This window comes from Ictidomys tridecemlineatus, chromosome 10 (genome assembly GCF_052094955.1).
Source record: "Ictidomys tridecemlineatus isolate mIctTri1 chromosome 10, mIctTri1.hap1, whole genome shotgun sequence".
Classification (NCBI taxonomy): domain Eukaryota; kingdom Metazoa; phylum Chordata; class Mammalia; order Rodentia; family Sciuridae; genus Ictidomys; species Ictidomys tridecemlineatus.
The window spans coordinates 6656264-6682310 of record NC_135486.1 but is presented as its reverse complement, the minus strand read 5'-3'; the positions used below and the strand labels follow the sequence as shown (position 1 = coordinate 6682310).

The 26047-nt window shown below is 47.8% G+C and overlaps 2 protein-coding genes across 9 annotated transcripts; one reads left to right on the top strand and one right to left on the bottom strand.

The window, feature by feature from the left end:
• C10H1orf105 (chromosome 10 C1orf105 homolog) lies at nt 1-23481 on the bottom strand. Of its 5 annotated transcripts, XM_078022313.1 has the most exons (8): nt 23155-23481; nt 22617-22702; nt 19418-19508; nt 12011-12085; nt 5007-5074; nt 3928-3995; nt 973-1113; nt 1-210 (listed from the first exon to the last, which is right to left on the bottom strand). In XM_078022313.1, exons 2-7 carry the CDS (start codon nt 22649-22651, stop codon nt 977-979), a joined length of 474 nt encoding a protein of 157 aa, XP_077878439.1. In that variant the 5' UTR covers nt 22652-22702; nt 23155-23481; the 3' UTR covers nt 1-210; nt 973-976. The 5 variants fall into 5 exon arrangements, with proteins under 5 accessions (XP_077878439.1, XP_013211616.1, XP_077878440.1 ...); XM_013356162.4 differs by lacking the exons at nt 1-210; nt 973-1113 and adding an exon at nt 2076-2381; XM_078022314.1 differs by lacking the exons at nt 1-210; nt 973-1113 and adding an exon at nt 2195-2386.
• On the top strand, nt 17705-25786 carry Pigc (phosphatidylinositol glycan anchor biosynthesis class C). Of its 4 annotated transcripts, none has more exons than XM_078022312.1 (2): nt 17705-17885; nt 24486-25786. In XM_078022312.1, exon 2 carries the CDS (start codon nt 24703-24705, stop codon nt 25594-25596), a length of 894 nt encoding a protein of 297 aa, XP_077878438.1. In that variant the 5' UTR covers nt 17705-17885; nt 24486-24702; the 3' UTR covers nt 25597-25786. The 4 variants fall into 4 exon arrangements, with proteins under 4 accessions (XP_077878438.1, XP_005319859.1, XP_005319860.1 ...); XM_005319802.5 differs by lacking the exon at nt 17705-17885 and adding an exon at nt 23513-23658; XM_005319803.5 differs by lacking the exon at nt 17705-17885 and adding an exon at nt 23540-23731.
• Nucleotides 25787-26047: the final 261 nt, after the last annotated feature.

Genomic DNA, 26047 nt, shown 5'->3' with positions numbered 1-26047 from the left:
TAGGGAATAAAACAAGTTTTCTGTTTGGGTTGGTTTGTTTTTGTGCAAGAATTGAGGTCAGTTTAGGCGTGAGGTCATTTGTTTGGGATTTCTGAAGTCCATTCTTCAAGTACAGTTGGCACAGAGGTTGGTTCTCACATGTTGGTCCAGTTGGTTCTCACATGTTGGTCCAGTTAGTCAGGATTTGGAATTTCAAAAGGCCGTTGCCTCCTAAGGAACAGAAGAGACCTTTTTTATAGGAACATCCTGAAGCCGGGCAGGGAACACATAAATTTTGTAAGCCTAGACCTTTTGCTCTCTGACACTGCAGACACAGTGACCAGGACGGATGTAGAGACTCACATCCCCAAAGTAACCACACCCTAAACCACAGCCGTTGGGGTGGACTTGAAGGCCCAAAGAACAGACGAACAGCTGATCTCTGCAGCGCTGCAGGTGATGTGAGGAGGGCCAGGCGAGGCGTGGGTCCCCCAGCAAGGGCCACAACTGCCAAGCACTTGCCATTCTCCAGGCACTGCCTCATAGAGTCCACTGTCATCTATCAGACTTAACCGACAGAAGCAAGGACAGAAGGATGGCTTCTCTCTCTCTCCTTTGTCTTAATAGTATAAATTCTTAAGGGGCCTCTGACCTGAAGAAAGGGGCAAAGGAACTTCCATAGAAAATCAATGTCTTAGAAACACCAGAATGTCATCTGTCACAGCATGGATAAGATCTAAACCAAATAAAGAGAGAGGTCCTTTCCAAGTTCTATTGCAATCGATGAATCTTTATAATCATACACACCAAATTGTTTTGTCTTTAGGAGAAATGAGTGAGAATGTGGCCAGAGCTGAACACCAGCAACTCTTAGGAAGGAAAAGCTAAGTCCCTTTTTTCAGAGGTAGGAGGGAATCATGGGAGAGGAACACTGTGGGAGACTGGCTGGGCAAGGTTATTCTCTGAGTTGAGGTCAGGACTCCCCCCACTCACTGTGTCATTGTCTTGCCCCAGGGTCCTTTCTGGACATGAGAGAATGTTGATTCTTCTCAAGAGCTTTGTAGGCATCTGACAGCATACCGTAGAAGACAGCTGTCCTGGGGCCCAGAATGGGCAGTTTGCAGGGAACGCTCTCTGGAGGTTGAAGCGAGGAGGAGGAAGAACAGGGCTGCTTAGATTCCACTATTAAGGAAACTCAGAATAACCACCAAGCACTTCTCCCACCTTATGAGACAGATTCAAAACCCATATGTTCTGAATTGAGTCTGTTTTTTAATGGAACCATCTTATCCCCAACAACATTTAAGCTTTCACAGATCTTGTCAAAGAGGCCAAAAGTAGTACCTAGAAATAAAACCCAACCGTTAGGAATCATTGCCAATTAAATTAAAAATGAAGATAAAACATATCTGGAGCTGTGATATTAGTCAAAGGGAAAAGAGCTTTTGATTCTCAGGAGGCTTTTCAGGGACACAAGCATAGTTCTGTTCTCTGAAAAAATAACCATGATCTTACAAAAAGCTACAGCACGGAAAGAAAGCATTCTGCAATTCCAAAGGAGACTCCGTTTTTGGCCTAATTTATTTTTAGAGATCTTTAAAATCCTTATCCTCCTGACCTCCTCTCCAAATATGATTTCCTTTGTGAAAAGTTGGTTAGCATTCAACTTCTGCAGAAGATACATTGCCTGAAGGAAAGTACAACAATGTGGGAAATAACACCTTCCCCCTGGGAATCCTTGAATGACCCTGAGAATTGGAGTCCTGAATTCTCTGGAACAAGCTCCTTGGTCAAGCCAGATGAGAGCTAGACATAGCATAGGGTCACAAATCTAGAATCCAGTTTAGTCTAATGAAGCGAGTGAAGAGGAAACAGTGGTCCAGGGGGACAGGCACAGATGGGCTAAGGACCAGATCTTAGTTCTAACTTAGTGCTCTTTGTATCATATCACACTACTGTGCCAGATGGTAGGTGTAAATCAGGCGGTTGACATCAATGCCGATGTTTATAAAGAGCAAGAGCCTGTGGTGTCATGAGACTCTGGAGTTGAGCCAGAGAAAAATGCACCCAGAAGAAAACCCACAGCACTTTTGAGATATGTTCTTTTAATTTATTTAGTTCTCATTAAGAAGTACTAGTAATATATAAAGTTAGGTGATCCAGAAAAAACGAGCTAGACAATCGCTGGCATACTGTGCACTGGACGAGCTGGCCGCTCAGTGTCCATAGCATGTGTCCAGGGAGCACAGCCAGGTGGGCGACAGCTCCGGCAACAGGCTGTGGTGCTGTAATACTGACGTCCAAGCTGAACAACGCTGTGGGCCCGGGCAGTGCCAGCAGTCTTTCTGGGCTGGTTAAAGGTGAAGGTTTCTGGTGTCGTCTAGCTCTCCTGCGACAAGAAGCTTCTCTGGTTTTGAAAGTAGAAACATGGAAACCAAACCCACACACAACTAGAGCCAACAGGAGGTCCACAAGCTTTAGCTTCTAGTCAATTCTGCAACCACTGTTCCTGCAGCTCCATCTCCCAGGTTGCTGTCCTATGTTGCACTCTGTGGGCAAGAGCCACTCCACGGCTAGCTCCTCTATTGCTAATTGAAGTTCACCCTCAGGGCTAAGGAATTAGTGAAAAGCATCATGTTACACTGTCCTCTAAGATCAGAAAATAAATGTTCTTGCTGACAGAAGGACAGGTGTGTGTGTGTGTGTGTGTGTGTGTGTGTGAGAGAGAGAGAGAGAGAGAGAGAGAGAGAGAGAGAGAGATTTAGTCCTTTATAAGGCAGGTCTGAAAAAATCCAGGACCAAGGGAACCCCTGAGTGAGGGTGTGACTGACACAGATAACCCTGAAAGCTACTCTAGCTAGCTGTGCACGCTTATCACCTGGTGTCCTCTTTATGAGGTGGTCACAGTCCAGATAACAGCCGAGTGGGGAGCTTCCATTGGGTGGATGTTCTCAGCTCTGGGCTCTTGATTCCACTTTGGCCACATAAGAGCCAGGAACTCAGCCAACATTTCTGAATACCTAAGGAGTGGCTCAGAGGGACTTGGCAGCCCTGCTCTGTGCTAGAAGGCAGTGAAGCGCTCCACACACATCGGCTCTTACTTGGGTCTCTGGTCCTCTTTTTTGGCATCTCCTCAAGAAATCTTGTCAATCCTGTGATTTTCTTTCTAAATGGATTCTCAGTTCAGTTCTGCCTCGAATCCCTGGGAACCTCCCAGGGTAGAGCTTAGACTTTCTCCTCTACATAAAGTCATCGTGATTCTCTTTACTGCCTGTGTTGAATGGAAGCGCAGCTTCAGGTGGCTTCAGTTAATTTGGGAGTAAACTAATTTGGGAGCTTATTTGGGAATAGAGAGCTTGGGCTACTCCATACCCTTGAAATATGCTGCCCCCAAGAACAGCCCACTCCTACCTTCACCAACCCATGGCTGGTTTCTCCAAAGGATGAGTCTTAGGTCTGAAGCCTGAGAGTGAGCCACCACCCTTGTTTCTGTTAACAATAAGTGAACACTGGGGAACACTGGGGAGCTCTGGGAGAAGGTGGGTGTTTTAGGGAGGCTGTGGGACAAAATTTGCAGGGCCTTTGAGGGGCCATTCCAGGGGTGTGGAGGTGTAGTTCCCTGTACACTTAGGCTAGTGCCTTTGGGATTGCCATGGAGGGACTCACTATTAGAACTTACTATGGAAACTGGTCAAAGCGTGTGGTGTGGAGACAGCGTGGGAAAGAGCATGATGTGGAGAGGGGCGGGTGGTGTCTAGGAAGGGACAGATGGGTGGAGTACGAGGGAGGAGGCCAAATCCTCCCAGTGTGTCACAAGGCAACGTGTGACAGAGAAAGTGATAGAGAATGTTCAGAAAATTTAGAAATTATCTTAGGAATTAAATCTTCCACTCTACCACCCTGGACATGGTATATCTCACCTTGCAAATTCTCTGAAAAGAGACTAACCTGTTGCCATGTTCTCACGGGAAGGTTTAGGTTCAGTCTGGGATCCGCATTGATGAAGATTCATCATTCTGATTGGAAGAAGCATGAATGCACATGAGTCCACTTTTGCCAGAGCTTGAGGAATGGGAACTGGTCTTTGCACATCTTAAAACAGATGATCTCTGGACCCCAGCACCTGTTAGCCTGGTGATCAGACCACTTTGCAGGAGTGAGATGACTGGGGGAAGAACACCCATTCTCAAGGTCTTTTATTTAGTGATATTTTCATGGGTTTTGAGAAAACTTTCATTTAAAAATATTTTATTCCACTGTCAAAACTCATATGATCTGAAAATAGGACTAAGGAAAGAATCCTCTAATTCCAGAGAAAAAATAACACACTTACAGATCACTGATTTATCCTTAAAGAGAGAAGTTTTGGTTAGAACCTTCTGTGTCTCAGTATGGGGGAGAAATTAAATACTACCATATAGCGTAGATAGCTTTTCATTTGTTTTAACGTAGGGGAGCTCTCTTTTTGCTTTCAACCCTCTACCTCATGGCAGTCAACAGACAAGTTTTTCAGCAAAATAACTGAATCCTTCTTCATTGTCCAATAATTAAATACAACCCCCCCTTTTTTAAAACTAACAAACTAGAATTTTGACTGGATGTCATTTCTGTTCCATTTGGTGGTGTTAAGAAATCACCAAATAACAACCAAACAGACATAAAGGATTTTAGTTACTAAAAAGTGGCAGACTCAGGGCAGGTTGTGCGTCATCTCCCGTATCTTCTGAATCAGATGTGACATCTACTTGGAGGCTTTATGTTGAGTTCTGCCTGAGTTCTCAAAGGACTCTCCTATCCTTTATGCTTTCCTTGTGAAGGTATAAAGAAAGATCATACTTTCCCCACAATAGTTCAATAATTGTTCAAGAACAAATAAAAGGTGAAATAACGTTATTTAGTCTGGTTTAACAAGAAAATGAAACCATTCCCTAAACATGTGATTACTCTGCTCCTCAGTCCACAATCCTGAATCCCGAACAAATATAACCAGAACGAAAGCCATATCCCAAGGCCAATCTTTGGCTTACCTTTGGCTCACAAAATTCTCAAAGGATAGTTTCAGATACTCTGGATTGATCACAGCTCCTGGTTGTACCTGAGGAGGAAAGCCCCACTTAGAACACTGGAGAACTACGTTCTGGTGGAAATAAATGATGTCTCACTTTAGCAAACTCAAGTTGTATTTGACATCAAAGTCCTTTATGCATCCTTTCAGAGGGTCTCACCCTGTCCTCAAGTCATAGGGTCTTTGTTCTTTCCAGGTTCTGAGACTTGGAAGTTAGATTCCTCAGGATGAGCAAGGCTTCAAGACCTGTTCAGACCACCCTGGTGCATTCTTCAGGTCTCGGGGCCCCTCTCACAGAGGCCACAGGCTCCCGGACCACTCTTGGTAATCCTCTGCCTTTGGTTCTGAGGGCTTCCTCTATCAGATGCTCATCAAAGTTTTATTGTATTTCTGTGCTTATTGTCTGGCTACTCTGATAGAATTTCAGCTTCAGGGGACAGAGACCACATCTCTATTTTTGTATTTCCATCTCCCAAACTGCCACTCAAGACATTTTTTGACCCCATTAGTGAAGAAATGAGCCCACTTTGAAGCATACTTGAAATTTTTATGTGTGCCCTTCATACAGGCTAAATCCAATATGAATTTACAGAATTACTGGTTTAAATCATCTTGAGTTTTTTTCAAGTTGATGACTAACACTAGTTAGGACTTTTTCAATATTTCTCCAAAGGGACTGTAGCTCTGACAGTATGTGATCATCACAAGACGTGGGTGCAGGTGTTCAGCTGGCCTCCTCACTGAGTGACCTGAGATTCAAACTTGCGACACAGTTGCAAATTACAATGTGTCAAGAACCTCTAGAGGTACTTGAAAGTAGCAAAAATCGGAATATCAGTGTACACAAAGGCCATCACCTACTGTATTGAGTTAGATTGTTCTCCTGTCTCATTAGCTGAGGGGAGGATGAGGGGTGGGCAGTAAAGGCTTTAGTGAGAACCGAAGGACAGTTTCTAGATAATTCTACATAAAAGGGTAGAGAATATGCCAAAGACAGATTTGGCCATTTTCTAAAATTTCATCTATAGTTGTCTCTGCTTGAAGGAAAGATGCAGGCAACTCTACCCCCTCCTGAAGAGCATGACCCCTGTTGTAAAGCCTCTAAGTCCAGCTGGGTATTGCATGTGTGAAGTGGGCTGTAGGGGCTATGCCAGAACAAAGCTGCCAAGGACAGGATGTTTGTTTCTGAAAAGAAAGTATCTGGCAGGGGTGGGGGGTAGGGGGCGGGGGCACTCCTATTTATTCTTCCACCCATATTGATTTTCTTTCATTTTAACTGTACAAATTTATGGGTCAGGTGTAATAATTCAATATGTGTATATAGTGTGTAATGATCAAATCAGTGTAGTTAACATTTCCCTCTTCTTAACATTTAATAATTGTACTTATTTATGTAGTACACTGTGATATTTCAACACATGTAGACAACAGATACTGATCAGATCAGGGTAATTAACTGTCCCTTCTCTTTATTGACTTTGGAACCTTCCAGCTTCTCTCTTCTAGTGGTAGTTACAGGCACCCGATTGTGCTGGAGAACACTGGAGCTTATTACTTCTAAGTGTGTTTTGGTATCTGTTATCCAACCTCTCACTGTCCCCCTACCCTTTTGCCCTCTAGTAATTTCTATTATATATTCCAAGCAATGTTTTAAAAACACCCATATACAAGAGACAACTTGTCTTTCTGTCTGATTCATTTCACTGAAAAAAAAGAATTCCACTCTCATACATTTTGCTGTAAATTGCAGAATAATTTTCCACGATGGATAAGTACCATCCTTTCTTTATCTTTTCATCCTTTATAGACATCAAGGTGGATTCCTATCATGGCTACTGTGAACAGTGCAGCAATAAGCATGGGTGAGGTGTCTCTTTGGTGTGCTGATATCCTTTCTTTTGGATATGAACCCAGAAGAGGGATAATTGGGTTGTTTGGTGGTTCCATTTTTGGTTTTCTGAGAAACATGCATACTGTTCTCCATAATGGCTAGTTTACATTACCAACAATGGTGTATAAACATGCCCTCTTCTCTACATTCTTGTTGCATTTATTGTTTTTTGACTTTGCAAATGCCATTCAAACTGGAGAAAGATGATATTCATGGTGGTTTTGACTAGCCTTTCTTTGACACCTGATGAACTTGAACAGTTCCTTCCCAAATTTGTTAGTCATTTGAACTTTTTTTGAGAAGTCATTATTCATATCCTTTGCCTATTTTTAGTTGGATTATCATCATTTTTAAAAGTTTTTAAATGTATTCTTGATATTAACCCTTTGTCAGATGAGTAGCTTACAAACTTTCCTCCCATTCTGCAGTTTTCTCTTCACTCTCTAATTGTTTCCGTGCTGTGCAGAAGCTTCTTAGTTTGACATAATCTCATTTCTACGGCTGTTTTGTTTCCTGTGCTTTTGGGGTTTTATCCAAATAATCATTGCTTATATAAATGACTTGAAGTGTTTCCCCTATGTTTTCTTTAGTAATTTCAGTTTTGTGTCTTACCTTTAGTCCTGATCTACTGTGAGTTTATTTTTGTAGAGTGAGAGAAGGGTCAGGTTTCAGTCTTCAGCATGTGCATATCCAGTTTTCCCAGCACCATCTCTGAAGAGACAATCTTTTCTCCAATGGGTATTTTCCGTATCTTTGTGGCAAATCAGTTGGATGTAAATACATGGATTACTCTATTCTTTTCTATTGGTCTGTGCTTCTCTTTTTATGCCAATATTATGCTGTTTTTTATTGTAGCTTTATGGCATATTTTGAAGTAAGGTAGTAGGATACCGACAGCTTCTATTTGTGTGTGTGTGTGTGTGTGTTCTCTTTCTTTTACCATAGTTTTAAATTTCATTGTAGACATCTTTTACTTTCTTGGTTGAATTTATTTCTGGGCATTTTTTGTAGCTATTGTGAATGAAATTCCTTTCATGATTTCTTTTTTAGAAATTGGTGTATAAAAATGCTTCTGATTTTTGTGTGCTTCTTTTTTTATTGCAGATGAACACAATACCTTTATTTTGTTTATTTAGTTGTTGTTGTTGTTTTTTTTAATGTGGTGCTGGGGATCCAACCCAGCACCACATTAAAAAAAAAACCTACCCTGTGTAACCTACCTTACACAGGGTAGGCAAGTGTTCTACCATTGAGCCACAACTCCAGCCCATGTGCTTCTGATATTGCATCCTGCAACTTTACTGAGTTCATCTTTCAGTTCTAACAGTCTTTTGATGGAATTCTTAGGTGTATGTGTGTGTGCATGTGTGTGTGTGTGTGTGCACGTGTGATCTACAAACAGGGGCCATCTGACTTCCTCCCTCCTGTTTGCATGTCTTTCCTTTCTTCTGATTGCCTGATTGCTCTGCTAGTCATTCCAGCATGATGGGAGCGAGCAATGGGAGTGGTGTCCTTGTCTCATCCAGACCTTAGAGGAACTCCAGCTGCTCCCCTCAGCATGCTGGCGCTGAGTTTGTTACACAGGACCGTGATTACGAGATGCTTTCCTTCTATACCTTTGTCAAGAGTTTTGTCATGAAATGATGTTTTGAATGTTTATTGAGTGCTTTTTCTGCATCTATTTTTAGTGATTTTTATCCTTCGTTTTGTTGATGTGATGTATTACACTTTTTAACTTATATGTGTTGAATCATCCTTGCATCCCTGGGATAAATTTCACTTGATCATGATGAATGATCTCTTTGATATGCCACTGGATTCAAATTGCTAGTATTTGAGAATTTTTGCATTTATGTTCATTAGAATTATTGACCTGTAGTTTTGTTTGTTATTGTTGTTGTGTGTGTGTGTGTCCTTGTTTGATTTCAGTATCAGGCTATACTGGCCTCATAGAATGAGTTTGGAAGAATTCTCTCACTTTCAATTTTTTTGGAATAGTTTGAGATGTATTGATATCAGCTCTTAAGTCTGGTATAATTTTTAGCAGTGAAGGAATCTGGTCCTGGACTCTTCTTTATGGGGGTTCTTTTGATTTCTGAGTCAATTTCATCACTCATTACTGTTCTGTCCACTCTTTGTACTCATGGTTCAATTCGTGCCTGGATGTCCATACCTTTCCAGATTTAGGGGACTTTTCAGTTACTACCTCGTTGAGTGGGCGAGAGACTCTAGAAGCTTGCCTGTTCTCAGTCCCATGGGCTGCCTATGCCTTTGCTTCCCCCTCTGTGCTAGAACACTACCCCCACATGGCATGGGCTTGGGTGCTGGAATCACATTTGCTTGACTGGATCAAACTGAATCTGTGAGGTTGCAGTCCCTTGTGCTACTACGGAAGCATGTCTGAGGGGTCCCAGGATCGGGATATGCAAAGATTCCTTACCTTTAGGGCAGTATGAATTCTGACAATAATTCCCTTCTTAAGGTGGTGTCTAGTCTAGCAGCCTGGCCCTGGGATTTGATGGGGAAGACACTGTCAGTTCCTTGTCCAAATGAAAGCTATAGGGAAGATTTTGGATCACTCCTCTCACTGATCTGCAAGCCCGTGATGCTGGTAGAACTTTCCGGTGGCTAGATTGCTGGTGGCTGTGCTGATGGGGCTTACGGGCTCTTGAGTTCACCCTCACCTCTGCTGAGGGGGCGTCCCTTCCCTGGTCCATGCAGGTGTGCCGTGCTCCTCTTTCTATGCTGCTGTTTCAGGGTTCTGGGCCTTACAAGTCCTGGTCTCTCCTTGCTGAATTTCAGTGCTCTCCCAGGGTCATCATCTCAGAGTGTAGCTTCTACCTGTTGTTTTGGTTTTCCTGTTGGAGGAGGCCATGAGTTCTGGGCACCTCTGTTTGCATGTCTTGCAATCCCCTGTTCATTCTGGAAAAGGCTGAATAGTCTCTTTCTTCTAGAAACTGTCCCCGAGGTTTACCTTCCCTTCACTCCCACCAGGTCTGTTCTATTTCTTTTCATCATATTTTGTTGTCAATATTTGTTTATCTTTTGGCTTCTTAAAGACAGAGCTTGACTTATTCTTTTTCTCTTCATTGTACTTGAGAAAGTAGGAAAGCACATTTTGTTCTTCTGTTTCAAGATAATTTTGACTGTTCTGTATCTATTGAATTTTATTATGAATTTTAAGATCTGCTTGCCAATTTCTTAAAAAAATGGCTTCTGGGATGTTAAGAGGGATGGCACTGAATCTGTAGATAGATGGGGCAGTATTGCCGTCTTTATAACATTAATAAGAGTTCCAATCCATGAACATGGGTTCTTTCCATTTATTTAGGTCTTATCTTCCTATGATATTTTGTAGTTTTTAATTTACAGATCTTGTATAACCTTATTCCTAAGTATTTTTGATGCTAATGTAAATGAGATTATTTTCTTAATTTCATTTTGGTTGTTCATTGTTAGTATAGAGAAGCAAATCAATGTTTGTGAATTAAACTTGTATCCTGCAATTCTACTGTGCTTATCTATTGGCTCTAACAGTGTGTGTGTTCCCAGGACATTCTAGATATGGGATTCATGTTACCAGAAATAGAAATAGTTTTACTTTTCTCTTTCTTTGCCCTAATTGCCCCAGTAGAACGCACCGTACCATATTGACTAGAAATGGCAAGTGTAGACATTCTTGCCTTGTTCCTGGCCTTAGGGGAAATTATCCAGGCTTTCACTGTTAAGATCCCCCTTGTTAGGTTGAGGAAGTTGGCTTCTTTTCCCTCCCCATACCACTAAGGAAGGAGGCGCTGCTGGTTAAGCCCCTCGGCTGTCCCAACCCTGGAGGCTGTTGAAGAGCCACTGTCTGGTGGGGCGGTGGTGCTTCAGGCATGGTTTCTGACACTCTGAGGCTTCCACCAGGTCCCATCAGCAGCAGGGACGAGTGCGTGGGCACCTCTGTGTCGGGAGACCTTCCTTTCAGAAGCTGCAGCCAATGTGGGAGCATGGTGTGTGGCAGCACTCCAGTCAGGCTGGCAAGGGCAAAGGTCAAGGACGAGGTCTTGAGAAGGAGGACAGCTGTGGAAGCCCCGTGCGAGCCAGTGGCCAAAGCTGGCATGGGCCTAGGTTGGCACGTTCTACACTGATTCCAGTCCAGACACCAGGCGGTGCCCAGGCTGCACTCTGTGGTGCTGGCCAAGGGAAAGCCAACACAGACTGCAACTCCCAGGCGGCCTCCCCAGCGGCATCAGGTGCATTTCCAGTTCCCACACAAAACCCTTGTGGACTGCCGCTCTGTTCCCGCCCTGCTGGCCTGAAGCACCTTTGCCATGAACTTGGGGAAGGAGCCTCTCTTGAATCTCCTGTTTTCCTTCCATCCCTTGCTCTCCCTTGGACCCCAAAGTAGCTCTCCCGGCCTCCTTCCCAGGTCCAAGGAGAGTCCCGATATCAGAGTTGAAGAGGTCTTCCCATCCCCTACCCTAAACTTAGCCAGGAAGCTGAATTACCTTCAACTCGAGCCTCATCCTGGCCCCAACACTAACCCTGCTCCTTAAATCAACCCAGGTCTCCTCACTCTGAGATGGGGAGCCTCCGTCTGAAACGGCCTCTTTCTTTAGCAGCTCCGACAGGTGGCAGAGGTTTGTCCTTGCTCCCTCCACACCCCCTTTATGTCCTCTTTTTTCCTGATACTCCTCCCCCACCACCACCCTCCACCACCAGCTATAGCTACGGTACCGAGTGACACCTCCACTAGATAGACACTACTGGGGAATCTCCCCAGCTTTTCTTCCCAGGTGCTGGCTACATCACGATAAACCCAAAGACGAAGCTGCTTGTTTCATGATTATAATGGTTGAAGAGGACTCTGTGTGTGTGTGTGTGTGGTGCTTGGGAGATGTTAAGAGGGGAAAAGAAGCCCCATAACCTCTGTAAGAGTGACTTACAAGCCCAATTGGTTTACCTCATCATCTCGTCTCTTTCCCCTGGTCCCCCAACCTTGGCTCACCTCTGGCTTGTTGAAATGTGGAAGGTGAAACATTTTGCGTGACCAACTTGACACATGCCCGTTTCTGTCCCCCACCCTTGCTTACCATTTTTTTTTCTTGACATGCGGCGCACAGCCTCTTATGTCTGAGTGACAGGGGGTCACGCTGGTTCTTCCTGGCCTGAGGGGGAAGAGAACCAGAGAGCCGTAAGTTAATGGTGAGTTCCCTGGGGTAGAGAGGCCAGAGAGGTAACAACGTTTCCTTCCATAGACAGACAGGCACTCTGTCTCAGCCCTCCAGGGCCATCGCTGACTCAGGTTTGTTACCTTCGGTAGGTTAGCGGGGAGTGGCCCCAGGCGGGGTGGCTGTGGGCATGCTCCAGTGGTGCAGGCTTAAGGACAGGACCTGGGGCCAAAGACGAGGGCTGGCGTCCACAGGGTCTCTCCTTTCCAACCCGAGCCCCCGTGGCTGAGGAACTGCATCTCCATGGGCAGCGCAGGTACCCCACGTACACAGGTTCTCCACCAAACGTCCAGCTGAGGACTCTGGTTATGGTTTGGATCTGGAGTGTCCCCAGATTGTCCATGTTGGAGGCTAGGTCCCCAGGGCAGCAATACCCAGAGCTGGGCTTCTGGAAGGTGACTGGATAAACAGTGGCTCTAACCTCATCAGTGATTAGCCCACTGAGGGACAGTTCATGGTTGCATGGACTTCTGGGAGGTGGCGGAGGCCAGGAGGTGGGCCCAGCTGGAGGGAGTGGGAGCATCCTCTCTCCCCATTTCCTGGCTGCCATGAGGTCAGCAGCTCTGCTCCACCAAACCACCCCTGCCCTGATGTCGTGCCTCTCCACAGGCCCAGGATCAATGTAGCTGAGCATGAATGTCGCCTCTGAAGCCGTGAGCCTAGGAGACCCTTCTCCCTTCTGTCTCCCCAGATATTTGGTCACCGCAATGAAAAGCTGACTGGCACACAGCCTATTCTAAGGACAAGTGGAGGCTTCTTTTCTGCACCCTCCTTTCACCAGCCCCTCCCTGGTGCACCCTCTTTTCTCAGCCTCACCTCTGGCTCAATGCCAGCTCTCAAGCATCCATGGCCCAGTGGTGTGTGGGCCATGCCACACCTGCCCCATCTCCGTAAAGCTGTGCATTAAGCCACCCACAGAACTGAAGCTGGCATCTCCTGCCCTCTCGCTCCTCTGGGTTGGAGAGGCCACTCCAGCCCAGCAAAGGTGCTGCTACTGGAAGGACGGTGGGTACCCGTCTGGTCAGGGCACCCACTCCTTTCTTTTTGACTTGGTCTCTGTGAAAGGGTGAGAGACAGGACTTTGGGGCATGTACACCTGCATCATGAAGCTCTCATTTACGTCTCTGGCAAGAGGTTTGTTAGGGAGGAAATGGAAACTTGAGGTTAAAGCTATGTTTGGAGCTTCTCTCTCAACTCTTCTCACGTGCACGGACTTGAAAGTTGCGTGGTAGGTTCCTAGAAGGTATAGAACATAGGGAAGAGGAGGCCACAGTGACAAGCAGAGGGTGACAATTAACTGAAGCCTTCTGCTTCTCATCCACAGCCTTGTCTACTATCAGTACATGGTGCCTGACCCACTCCTGCTGCCCTGGGGGGTGGCTGAGTGGGCCTGCAAGTAGCTTCATCCTGTGAATAATGAATGGCACTTGGGGTCTGAGGACCGAACACTCTTGCCAATGTTGGATTCTTTTGATAAATATTTAAAATATGCTTCATTTTTATATTTTAAAATAATCAACTCAGTGTTACAATCTGGGGGCTGGCATGTTAAGGTCTGTGTGTGGGTGACTAGATCCGTTCATTCAAGAACAAACTCTGACTGTGAGGCCACCATTGAGGCTGTGGCAGGGGCCAGAGGGTCGAATAAGACAGTTTCCGGCCCTAAAGAGGACAAGAGAAGAACGTGAATTCACTCAGTACCTGGGATCCAAGCCACAGCTTCTGACCTCATGCTGTCACCCTCTGTGTACCTGGAAGTGTGACGGGGTTGAAGGTACTGTGACAGAAACACATGGGGACCACAGTGAGGCTGAAAGCAGGTGGGCGCTCACCTAGGAGCAGGGCAGAGGAGGGGTCTGAAGGGTTACGAGACAGGCAGTGCTTAGGTGGGCATTTGTCGGCTGTGAGCAGGGGAGAGGGGGAGGCCTCCATCCAGGAAACACAGAATGACCCAGTCAGCCAGCTTCGGGTACCAGAGGGCAGGGTGCAGTGGCCAGCGTATCTGGAGAAAGAAGTAGGGTGAGAAGGGGGACTGCAGAGGGGAGTCTGTGTGGATGGACTCCTCTGCTTTGGGCTGATCCAACCCCCTGCCAGGTCTTCCCTGACCCCTGGGGGTGGTACCCCTTGCAGCTCGGCTCCTCCATCCACCCCTCACAGTTTTGAGGTCTGACACTAAGATACCTCCCTGAAGCTGCCATTGAAGTAGGAAGCACTAGATATCTCAGAAGTGGCAACTTGCCTCTGGGCCCTGAGAGAGCAGGGAGACCACTTAGGATTGGAGGAATCGGAAAAGTGTTACTAGAAATGGCATTTACAATTGGCCTGAAAGGACGAGGACCACCTGGACAGGGTGAGGTGGCCATGGGAGAATCCTCGGGTGCATTTGTTTTTATTGTTATAAGTAGACCTTCATCTTCCCTGAAATTGATTCCTTCACCATTTCCAGACTTCTGTTTCTGAGAATACTACTACACCTACAGGGATGAGAGCCAGAGAGTTCACTGCAACCAAGTAACAAATATATTTGCAGGATAATCCAGGTGCACAGCAGGACCACGCTGTTTAATGACGATTCCCACAGCCATGTGCAGGACGAAGTACTTTGCAGGTTGCCCTCTCTGGCCTTGTTGAGGCCTCATTCTTTAACACTCAGCCTAGCGTTCCTTTCAGAAAACCTAGCTCCTGCCCCTCCTGCCATTTATTGCCCCTTATCCTGAGCTGGATGCCCGCCTCTCCGATTCCATCATAGATGTGGTGAGGTGGCTGTGGTGGCTTTATTTGCATTTTGTACTCATCTCCTTCTTGAAAAAAAAATTGTTTTCTCCATCAGGCTGAGAGTTATTTAAGAGCAAGAACCATGCCTTGCACATCTTTGTATTCCTACAACCTGCTGTGGAATCTGGCACACAATAAGTATTTAACAAACACTGGGTGAATGAATGAGTCACTACAAGCACTTTAAATTAACGGGTATAAACAAAGACACAACCAAGATTGCGTGTGAATGTGTGTGTGTGTGTGTGTGTGTGTGTGTGTGTGTGTGTGTACCTAAAACACAACATGCATATGTGTGCAAAAATCACTATGTTGTTTTCAGAGGGATATTTCAGGACGCTGGTCTGGTGCACTCAATCTGTCCGGGTGTGGGAAGAGCACCGGCTGGATCCTAAGGGCTACATTCCAGACAGGGCTTTTGGAGTAACTTGAGTGCCTCTGTCAACAATGCAAATTCTCTGGGCCTCCTCTTCCCTTCAGTTGACTGTCACTGTGGCCCAAAGAGAGAGAGGCAGGCCACAATTCTGCTCACATTTTACAAGTAGAGTGAAAACTAGTCTGACCTGCAGCTCACTCCAGCTCAGCCTCACCTCCAAGAGGAGCTACTTCCTCCCTTTCTAGAGAGGGGGATGAGGGCCTGGGGAGTGGGAAGGCAGCTGTGATAGGCAAGTCCAAAGCTGATGCAGTGGCTCAGGACCCCATGTCTTGTAGGCCTTGCTCCTCATTCTGCCTTTTCCTCCCATCCCTGAAGCCCAGGTCTGGCCATTCCCAGCTCATTCTTAGTTTCCTTCAACCAGCTCAGGGCCAGCAGCAGCAGGATGGAGAGTGAACTGGTCAGGTTCACAGCACAACATCCTGGCTATAACATCTCAGCCAGAGGCACTGAAATATTAACGGAGCTCTCATTTCCCAGGACAGCAGACGGCAGATGCAATGGGAGCGCAGAGGCATGACGTGGGCTGTGGCCTGTCCCCAGAAGGCAAAGCCTGTGCTCCACTTTTAACAACTGGAAGTATCCAATACTGAGGGACAGCATCTGCTGAGGTTCCCAGAGCTGACTCTTGGCCCACGACCTTGGCTTTCTTAAATCCTAGGTAAAGAGACAGAGACACAGTCCTCTCCCTCTCCTTCTCTCTCATATACACACCTGTTCACATAACAAAAATTGAAAATGTAAGCACCAGATGGTGACTTTAAAAATAGACATCACAGGCTTGATGTGAGGAACACTGACAAGTTTGCCTCTGTCCTTCTTGCCCATTGGCACTTTTAGTCCTTTTCTCCTTTCTTCTCCTGACTTAGCAGAGATTTCACAGGTCTTCTGGTTCAGCCCTCTTGGTGAATCCAACAAGGAAGTTATGGCTCAGAAAAGTTAAGAGATTTGTCCAATAACACCTCCATTAAGTTTTTGTCACTGGGAAAATTTTTTGAATAAAAGGGTCAAAGAGATTATCTTTTCCCAGAGGAGGATCGGACTCTTAGAAGCCATATGAAAGCACAATTATTCCAATACCCCTTGGAGTGAATCAAAAGGCAGTGGTCAAAGAACTGTCTTAAATCCTCCAAAAAATCCTGTGATAATAAATCTTTCAATCCTATCTGAAAATACCAGTCATATTAAGAATTAAGCTGAATACAGGTTCAACAATGCTCTTACTGTTCACTAGGAAACATTTTAAACATACCCTCAATAGTGGACAACCATATGCCTACCATCTGAGCTCATCAAACCTAACTCTCACCCATCAGGCCAATGGTGTTTGTTATGACGTCTCTTTTAAAATTGCATGTGTAATTATTATGTGCTTGATTAATAAAGACAGGAGTATGTGAGGTAGTTTCCTTGGTGGTCATGAGCTTTCAAAATCTGGAGTCCGTGAGAGAGGAATAAGAGCGAGCTGTCAGTGGTGAAGCAGGAAGTCTCTGTCCTCTGGCTTTCCAGCTGGACCTCTGCTGCTGCTCAGGTGTTTTCAGGCAAGGGGTTTTGTCACAGGTCTGATAAAGCAGAACAGAAATGCTCCTATCTTTACTCTGACTCATCAGGCTGGGACAACAGAGCTGATCAAAGGGAGCAGAGAGGGTGGGGCAGGAGTGAGGGGGCTGGGACTCCCAGGAGCTCTAGGTAGTTGACATCCAACCCCAGCAGGTGGGAGCAGGGCTTTAGGCCCTACAGTCCTCCAGGTCCCTCACAGGCTCTGTTTTGCCATGCTGGGCATGGCTGAGTCACCCGCTGGCACATGCATCCAACTACCACCATTCACCTTCCCATCTCATGGCATCCTGAGGAGTCAACAGTCATGCCTGAAAATGGCAGGTAATGACAAAGGTCTAATGGTGTCATTAGTCCTGGTGACTAATGGCAAAGGTCTAATGGTGACATCAGTCCTGGTGACTAATGACAAAGGTCTCCCCAGTAAAGGTTTAAAGGAGGAGATGTTTAGGCTTCATTCTCCTCTTCATTCAAAACGGTTCTTTGTTATCTCTGCCTCTCCTTTTCTCTTTGGTGTCTTTGCCTCCCCTCCTCTCTGCAGGGGTCCCTCTTGCTGTCTGTCTCCCTCCTCCTGTGGCTGTGCCTCTGAGCCGGTTTCCTGTGTGTTTCTGAGGGAATGCTGCTCTGGGCACACTGTACCTGGCCCTGCCACAGGGCAGGAATGCCACTTGGAATGCGAATGTTCAAAGTTCTGCCCTTTGGTGACAGTGAAGAGGCAGCTAGCCAGGTGGCCAGACCTTTGTGCCTGTACACAGGACTGGCCGCGGCTTCTGCCAGGTCCCTGATTCAAAGGAGGGAGGAAGGAAGAGAGTGCATCCACGTGAGTTTCACTCGTGAGACACAGCATAGTTTCTTTCTAGAAAGGACCAACTGCAGGCTGAGCCCGTGCTGACCTCACAGCACATGCAGGCAGGGATTCTGCTCACAGCAGACTCTGGGGCCTTCCTTCAAATTCCAGGAGGTCTGTGACAGGTAAGGACCTAATCTAGGCGCCTGCCCGGTGCCCAACAGAACGGGATCCCAAGTTCCCTTCTTGCTCTTCCGGTCTGCAAGAGTGATGTCACTCAGAAACCCGCGGTGGGCCAGCCCCAGGTTAGGGGGTGCGGGCGAGGCACCTAGCTGGCTCAGCAGGGGTGACTTGGGGGCCTCCCACGCAGCCTACTGGCCAAGCAGCTGCTCTTGACTGCCGCCTCGTGGCCAGCTGTGAGTACTGCCAGCGTAGGGAGCTGCCCGCGTCCCGCCCTCAGCAGGTGCCCAGGGGTCTGAGCGCCTGGGCTCCTTCGCTGCTCCGGACCTGGGCACGCCTGGACGAGCGGCGAAGGAGAGCCTGGGACGTTTAGGGCTGGGTGACTGGAAACCTTCTGGCAGTTTCTGCAGCAGTGCTCAGCCAGCCGTCCCTCCTCGCTTGGCCCCTGGCCCAGCACATGCCCCTCTTCCCTGACTAACAAGGTGACTCTGAGGACCAGCGTGGGCTCCCGCTGCCCGCGGTGGCCTTCGGGTCTCCGTCCGTGCTGGGCTCACCTGCCCCGGCCTCCCTGTACGCGCGGCTCGGTGGCGTCCCCCAAGCATTTCCGGAGCTCTCGGAGCTGGTCCCCTTCCCTTCACCTCCGAGTCTCTTTGCCCTTCCTCCGCCCTGGCTCTTCCCTCACTGGTTAAAACAGGTGCAGAGCCCCCTCGCCACGCCCCCTGCAGCTCGGTGCAGCCTCCCCACCTGGAGGTGCCTTCTCCTCCCACCTTCCCCGCTGGGGCGCCGCTCTCGGCTGCACCTGCCCGGCCGCCCTCTCGCCCTCGCGTTAGGTGGCCCACCGCTGGTCAACACCTCCGTCGTATTAAGCACTACTGACCCAAGCCAGGGGCTCCTCTTGATCACCGCCCACCTCTACCGCGCTCTCACTACGCGCCGGGCGCCGGGTGGGTCAGGTGTCCTGGAGGGAACACTGCGCACACCGCCTGCAAGGGCCTGCGGGGTCCAGCGGGTTTTCAGAAGGAACTGCTTTCAGCGTTAAATGTCACCTCTTCACCTCAGGAGGTGCTGCCCCCACGACCCCAGTACCACTGTCCCCAGGTGCTGTACAGTGCCCCCAGCAGCCACTATTGATTTCTGTGAGGTGGAGGGAGAAGGAGGAATTTCCCAGGTAAAACTCCATAGAGACTTGTTTGTGGAAGACAAGTAACGCTTGGGGTGAGTGTTAGAGACTCAGGATCCATGCAGGTGCAGGCCCAGAGGCAGCCCCAGAGGACCTTTGGGCAGATCCCTCCATATTTATTCTGGTTTCTTTTTGTTGATGTTTCCAACCTATTTCTTTATTCTCAGTTCTGGTGGACTGGGTGCTAAAAGCACTTGGGACAGGGTGACAGGTGGTACCCATTTGTTCTTCAAGTGTTGACTGAACCCTGATATGTCCCAGGTACAGCACTGTGCTAAGGAGATAGGAAACATGTCCACATTCCAGGATATTCTAGAACTGCTGCTGGTTTCATTTCAATTTTAAATATATGGATACCTTCGATGAGACATCCGGAACTTGAAACAAAGTGGGCAAACCTTCATCCTTCCAGGTGGAAGCCAGGAAAGTAGTAAAGGGATGCGCAGACCTAAGGAAACAAAACAAGACAAAGTTAGAAGGGCAGTCAGTGGTTTGGAGAGCCAGGCCCTTGGTTGTTTCAGAGAGGACACAGGGACACTGGAGTGGTTTCCCTCTCTGATTCGGGAGCATCCTGCCCACGAAGGAGCACCCAGAAGACAGCTGTGTCCCCTAAGGCGCTTTGGCTGCTCTGTCCCTTTTGAAGTAACCAGTGATAGTTCTAGATTGTCCGACAGTGTACAAATAAGGCAGGAAAAAGGTTATTCATAAAAGCAGAAAGGAAAGGAGTGAAATGCTCCCCGGGTCTCCTGGAAAAGTCTGCGTTAATGTTTTCTGCATTGAACGAGTGCTGGTCCTTTCGTGCCTGGCCTGATTTCCTGGAGATTATGTCTCTAGGCTGAGATCATTGATTTGCTTCCTCTCACTGAACATCTCCCTCCAACTCCTCTTCCTCTGGAACATTCTTTCCAGTTAGCAAGTTACACAGAGATGCTAGTAGCAACACCAATTCTCTTCACAGGGTGACCCACCTTGCTTGCTACTGAAATTCATTTTATCACAGGATGAGGAGCCAATGCCTAGGGGTGGGGCTGGCAATCACAAACTGTCCTTTGTGCAGCCCTGTGCCTGTCCTTGGCACCCAAGAAATGGGAACTTGGAATGCTGTAGTTTTGCCAAGAATATCTCTCCTCTCTAATGAGAAAAGATTTCATTGTTCATTTAAAGCAAAGGCGTGTAGGAAGAGTTTGAGGTTCATGAAGCATCTACTGTTTCATTTCTCCTCTCCACTTCCGTGAAACCCGTGAGACTCTGGAGGTGGGTCTGTCTTGAGCTCTTTCTGTACTTTGTCTTAGATATGGGAATAGGCTGCCTTGAACTTGTCACCCAGAAGCTATCCAGGAAGGCCAGTTTAGAACTGCTCAGGCATGCAGTAAACTCACAAGCCACCTCAGTGTGACCTCAGGGGCTTCGAAGGCTGAGTGTGGCTTCATCAGAGTCAGGCCAGCCTGGGAAAGTCCTTGGAAGGAAGGAGGTCTGGTTAGGTGCTTCCCACCAGAGCCTGGCCCTACCTCCTCCCAAAGCCTGGGTCTTTCCAGAGCTCAATGGGGGTGTCCCACGAGCACACTTCAGACCATTCTGTTGGGACTGCTTGCCCAAGACTATGTAGTACTCAGGGCACATGGAGAACTGTCTCCCAAGGTCTAAGAAAAGACTTTTGCCCAAAATAAACAGTTTGGAACCTAAAGCTTTGAACAGATGAGGAGTTTAAAACCCTTAAGAACTGGTGACGCCTCACCTGTCCTTTCCCCTTCCAAAGGTTCTGCATTCCCGTCTTGTCTCCTTGGGGAAACCCACAGGTGCTGTCCATCACCTTAGCATCCCCATGAAGCGAGTAGGCTCTCAGAGGCTGAAATTGCTACCCAGTCCTCCCAGCATAGACATGAGCAGAGTTTTGCTGCCCACCATGGGGAACTTCTCCTTGCTGCTAGCTTGTTTGGCCATGGGGAGGGAAAACCGCCCCTCCCATCCCAGCTGGCTGTTGATAAACTGTCCTCTCTGACACTCCAGGACTTGGCTGTGAAAATAAACAGGTGCTGAGCAGGCCCAGTTGTGTTCTGGGCCTGCCTTTCTCAAGGCCCGCCCTGCCCTGTCCCTACCTTCTCCCGAGGGCTTGTATAATCAGAAAACAAGGGAGCTGGCGGCAGGAGAAGCAGACATCAGTGTGCTTTGCTCCTGGCTGCAGGGACAGGTCTGACAGGCATGGGGGTAGCGTGGGGTGGTGGGAGGTTAGCCTATTAGATGTCAAACACTAGCAGCTTCACATTTTAAAAAATCTAAATTTCTACTTAGAATATCCAGTAGATTTGGTCACTGGACTCACATACCTGCAGGTGACACTGAAGGGATAGAGGGCAGGCTGTCACCTTTGGTCAGGGGATGCTCCCCTATTCATCGCAACCTTCATTGGCCAGTTCTACTCATTATGCCATCCACCTGACTGTGAGCATACGATTTGTGCCCCATCCCCAACTGAAAGATGCTAAACTGCCATCACTCATGCTGACCCTTAATAAGAACTATATTACATAGCACTTTTATTTCCTAAGCAAGCCTTTGGATTCACTGAACCTTTGATTGCCTATTTTTATATATTTGAAGTTATGTAAAAATAACAGACATAAACGGTACACACTCACGCACTTTGAAAATACATGAAACTGCCTAACTGCTTACGAAGAATGTGGTGTTTTAAAGTGAAGCAAAGCAAAGGCACATGCTATTGAAATTGGAATGTGGAGAGAATGTTAGGATGTCCCTCGTGGAGAGTTGCTTATCTGTGGGCAGGATGGCATGTGGCATTTACCAACAAGAGTGAGTTTTCTTTTCAGACAATATGCTCTTTCTAGCCAGCCGCTTCCATGCCAGGGAGCCAGCCCTGTTCAGTCTATAATGTGCATATGAAATTGCCTCTGGGCTGCCTTTCGCTGCTTTCTCTCATTTACTCTATGTCATTTCACACCACCCTTCCATTCCAGAGCAGGGCTGGAAGCCATGACTAGGAACCATGGTAGCAAAAATGAGGGAAGAATGAGGAATCCCAGTTATTTCGAGTAGAAGCTGAAATTCTCCCTACACACAAATTCCCCCAATGTTGCAAAACACAAACATGTGTTCTATATTAGTTTGATTAGAAGAAGTAGGGCTGTGGAGGTTGGAGGAGAGCCTGACAGTTAAATACAGGCAGCTGCTACTCTAAAAAGATGGGAAACTGTAGTTCTAGACTTCTGAGGGTTAAAATCTGAGAATTTCAAACTAATGCAGAGGAGAAGGTGGGGGCAATGAGGCACATGGGAGTGTTTTGAGAGGTGGTGTCTAGGGGTACACTCCTCTTGCACTATAGAGTGTGGTGGTAGAGAGGAAGTTGTTCCGGGTCTCATCTCTACTCAGGCTTCTACCCAGATTTCACTTTTGCCTGAGAAACCCAGGACATTTCTGGTTGTTGAGCACTTGACTTGGTTTCTGGACTGAGCAGATGTATCCCTCCAATACCCTCTCCCTTAAGAAAACTTCTCCCACGAGAACTTTCAGGAAAGCTTCGCCTCAGTTGAGCAGTTACCTTCTGGGGAGGCTGAGAACTAATGGCTTGTTCATGTGGCTGGTCTCACTAAGCCAAGGAACCTTATCAAATTTTGGAACAGAAACCTAAAGAGGAACAAAAAGAGATCATTTTGCAGTTTATCAGTTGTCCACTGTTGTCCTAACAATGACCAGAGTAAGCTAGTAGTGGCCATGTAGCGGTCCACAGTTCGCAAGACCTTTTTATATTTTGTATTTGACTCTCAACCATCCCATAAAGTGAAAGAGCAAATAAGTGTTATCTCCATTAAGTCAAAGCTCAGATAGTGTGAACTGCAGCTACAGACAGGTTCGTGTTTTCTGACCTCCCTGTCCACTCCGTCCCGGGTCCGGCTGTCTGCCTTTGCTGCCTTCCTACTCCCAGCTGTTTGTGAATCCCTCGGCCCTTCCAAGAAGTCGGCTGAATATGAGCAATCTCCTGCCCAAGCCTCTGGCTGTGTTTTCGGACGCAGGACTCTGTCCTCACCCTTCGGAAGGCCAAGCTTAGGGGAGAACCACTGCAACTGGGCCTTACTGACCTCAGCCAGGCTTCAGACAGTTGAAACCTTTCGCACCGTATCTCCACCGCAAAGCTCCATGGGAGCGGGGATTTTTATCTGTGCCGATCACTGCGGCGTCCCGAGCACCAAAGGTACTGGACGTCTGTCATGGCAGGCATGGATGCGCAGGAAGCCCCGTGCCAGGGCCGGTCATTCTCTCTGGCCCTGGGCTGGGATTCGCCCTCCCAAGGACCGCCCTTTCGGCCTCCGACCGGTCTCCACAGAGCAGCAGCCAGTAGGGGGCAGCAGCGGCCTCACGCCGCGGCGTGGCGCGGCGCGGGGAGCTCTTGCCGTGGACGGACGGGACCCGGAAGTGCTCGCCGCAGCCCTAGGCGGCTCCCAGGAAGGGGAAGTCGGTGGGCGGCTGCCCGCTTCGGCCGTGCACCCTAGGAACTCGAAGGCGCGTGGGTTCCGTGCGCGCGTCAGTGTTTCGGTCCTCTGGCTCTGCGGTCCCCTGCAGGCCCAAGACGCGGTGGCCCGGCGGTGAGCGAAGCGCCCCCAGGGACACCCCTTCCCGACCCCTGCGCGGCTCTGCGGACCCCTCGGCCCCGCTGCGGTGAGGGGGGCGTGCCCGGCGATACCTGCGTGGTCCGCGCGGAAGGCAGGAGGTCGGGCAGCGAGCGCTCCTCTGGGGTTTGCTGAGGACACTGGTGCTGCCCGAGCGTCCCGGGGTCACTGAGGGTCTGCCTGGAGCCCCAGGGTCCCGCTGTCGAGCGGGGATGATGGCCCTCCAAAGGGAGGTGCGCCCCGTTAGGTTCTGGCTTCTTGGCGGCCTTGGGCCTGGCTCCCACGCTGGGAGCGCGACCCTCTTCCCGTGTGCAGCCTGGAGTGGGCGCCCCACGAACCCTGAGAGAGCTGTGGGCTCTGTCCCTGTTAATTTGCATAAAGTGCCTATGCAGGCCTGCAGTGGCGCTCACCTGGGTAGGGGACCTTTGGGTGAAGACGGGTGTCGAGGGAGACGATGGGGTGAGGCGCAGATCAGACTTTGGTTGCAGTTCTGGCACCACCGGTTACCACTCTTGTCACTCTGGGCCAGAAATGCCCAAGCAATTTGGATCTCCTCTGTTTTACTACCTTGTGAAGATTAAGTAAAAGTGCCTAGGCATTTAGCACAGTAGACACTCCAAGTGATGGCTAGCAGGTATGTATTGTTCAAGGAATTATAGTTTAAAAATTGGAAGTGAAGTTTTAATATCCCAGATTATAAAATGGCAATCACATTCATTTTATGTAGACTTGTAGTAACCCGAGTTGGTTTGATTTTTGTCTCAGTTCTACTCTGACCTTTGACAACTTTCATATTTTCACAGGTCTCTCTTTCTAGGAGTTTGTCAGTATTGTCTTGCCTCAGAGAACAACTGCATCCATTGTGGGCCTAGCCTGGGTTGCTGCCTTTGAAAACAAGGAAAGGTGGGTAGATAACGGCATGGAATTTCCAGAGAAGTCTTATTTCAAAAAAAAGGAAAACCATATGGGCTTACTTGAGGGAGATTGAACTGGCCTGAGTTTAAGGGAAAGGAGAAGATAATGTGTGCCCAATCTATAACTAGCACCAAGGAGGCCAAGTGGCAGAAGGTCTTGTATGAGCGGCAGCCCTTCCCTGATAACTATGTGGACCGGCGGTTCCTGGAAGAGCTCCGGAAAAACATCTATGCCCGAAAATACCAATATTGGGCTGTGGTATTTGAGTCCAGTGTGGTGATACAACAGCTGTGCAGCGTCTGTGTTTTTGTGGTCATCTGGTGGTATATGGATGAGGGTCTTTTGGCCCCCCACTGGCTCTTTGGAACTGGCCTGGCATCTTCATTGATGGGATATGTTTTGTTTGATCTCATTGATGGTGGTGAAGGGCGGAAAAAGAGCGGCCGCACCCGATGGGCTGACCTGAAGAGTGCCCTAGTCTTCGTTGCTTTCACTTACGGTTTTTCACCAGTGCTGAAGACCCTGACAGAGTCCGTTAGCACTGACACCATCTATGCCATGTCAGTCTTCATGCTTTTGGGCCACCTCATCTTCTTTGACTATGGAGCCAATGCCGCCATTGTATCCAGCACACTGTCCTTGAACATGGCCATCTTTGCTTCTGTCTGCCTGGCCTCACGTCTTCCCCGGTCGGTGCATGCCTTCGTCATGGTGACGTTTGCCATCCAGATTTTTGCACTGTGGCCCATGTTACAGAAGAAACTGAAGGCCTGTACTCCCCGTAGCTATGTTGGGGTCACAATGCTTTTTGCCTTCTCAGCCCTGGGAGGCCTGCTCTCCATTAGTGCAGTGGGAGCCATACTCTTTGCTCTTCTGCTGGTTTCCATCTCCTGTCTCTGCCCTTTCTATCTCATTCGCCTGCAGCTTTTTAAAGAGAACATTCATGGGCCTTGGGATGAAGCTGAAATCAAAGAAGACTTATCCAGGTTCCTCAGCTAAGTTAGGGACCCCATTACACTATTAAGGCAAAGTGATAGACTGGCATCCTAACCAGCATAAAATTGGAAGGCAGAGCCCTTCTGGAAGCAGCAGGCTGATGTGGATGAGATAACAGAAGAAAAAAATTGACAAAGGCTTGGGTGGTGAAGGTGTTATTTTATGATTAAAAAGCTTTCTGGTGCCCTCTTGAGTTATTGCCTCTCATCTATCATTCACTATAACAGATGATGTGGTCTCCATTAAAAAACAACACATCCATCAAGTTGTCTCATGACTTTTCTGAAAGCAGAAGGCAAAAGGGGTGTGAAGAGAGAATAAAATGTATGTTTGGTAAAGACACTTCTCTTTTTCAGGGTACTCATGTAGGCTTTTATTTTTCTAGAGTTCAAATCCTAGGACTTGTGTCCAGATTTGTTGCCCAAGATCACAGAAGTGGTCATTACCCTTGATT

Coding starts and splice junctions, on each gene's coding strand:
- C10H1orf105 (XM_013356162.4), bottom strand. CDS start 22,651: ATGAACAAGCCATTAGTTCTCAGCCTCCCCAGAAG. Junction 3,996..5,006: donor GAGAATTTTGTGAGCCAAAG/GTAAGCCAAAGA, acceptor TCTTCCAATCAG/AATGATGAATCTTCATCAAT. Junction 2,382..3,927: donor CCGTGAGAACATGGCAACAG/GTTAGTCTCTTT, acceptor AAACCAGAGAAG/CTTCTTGTCGCAGGAGAGCT.
- Pigc (XM_078022312.1), top strand. CDS start 24,703: ATGTGTGCCCAATCTATAACTAGCACCAAGGAGGCCAAGTGGCAGAAG.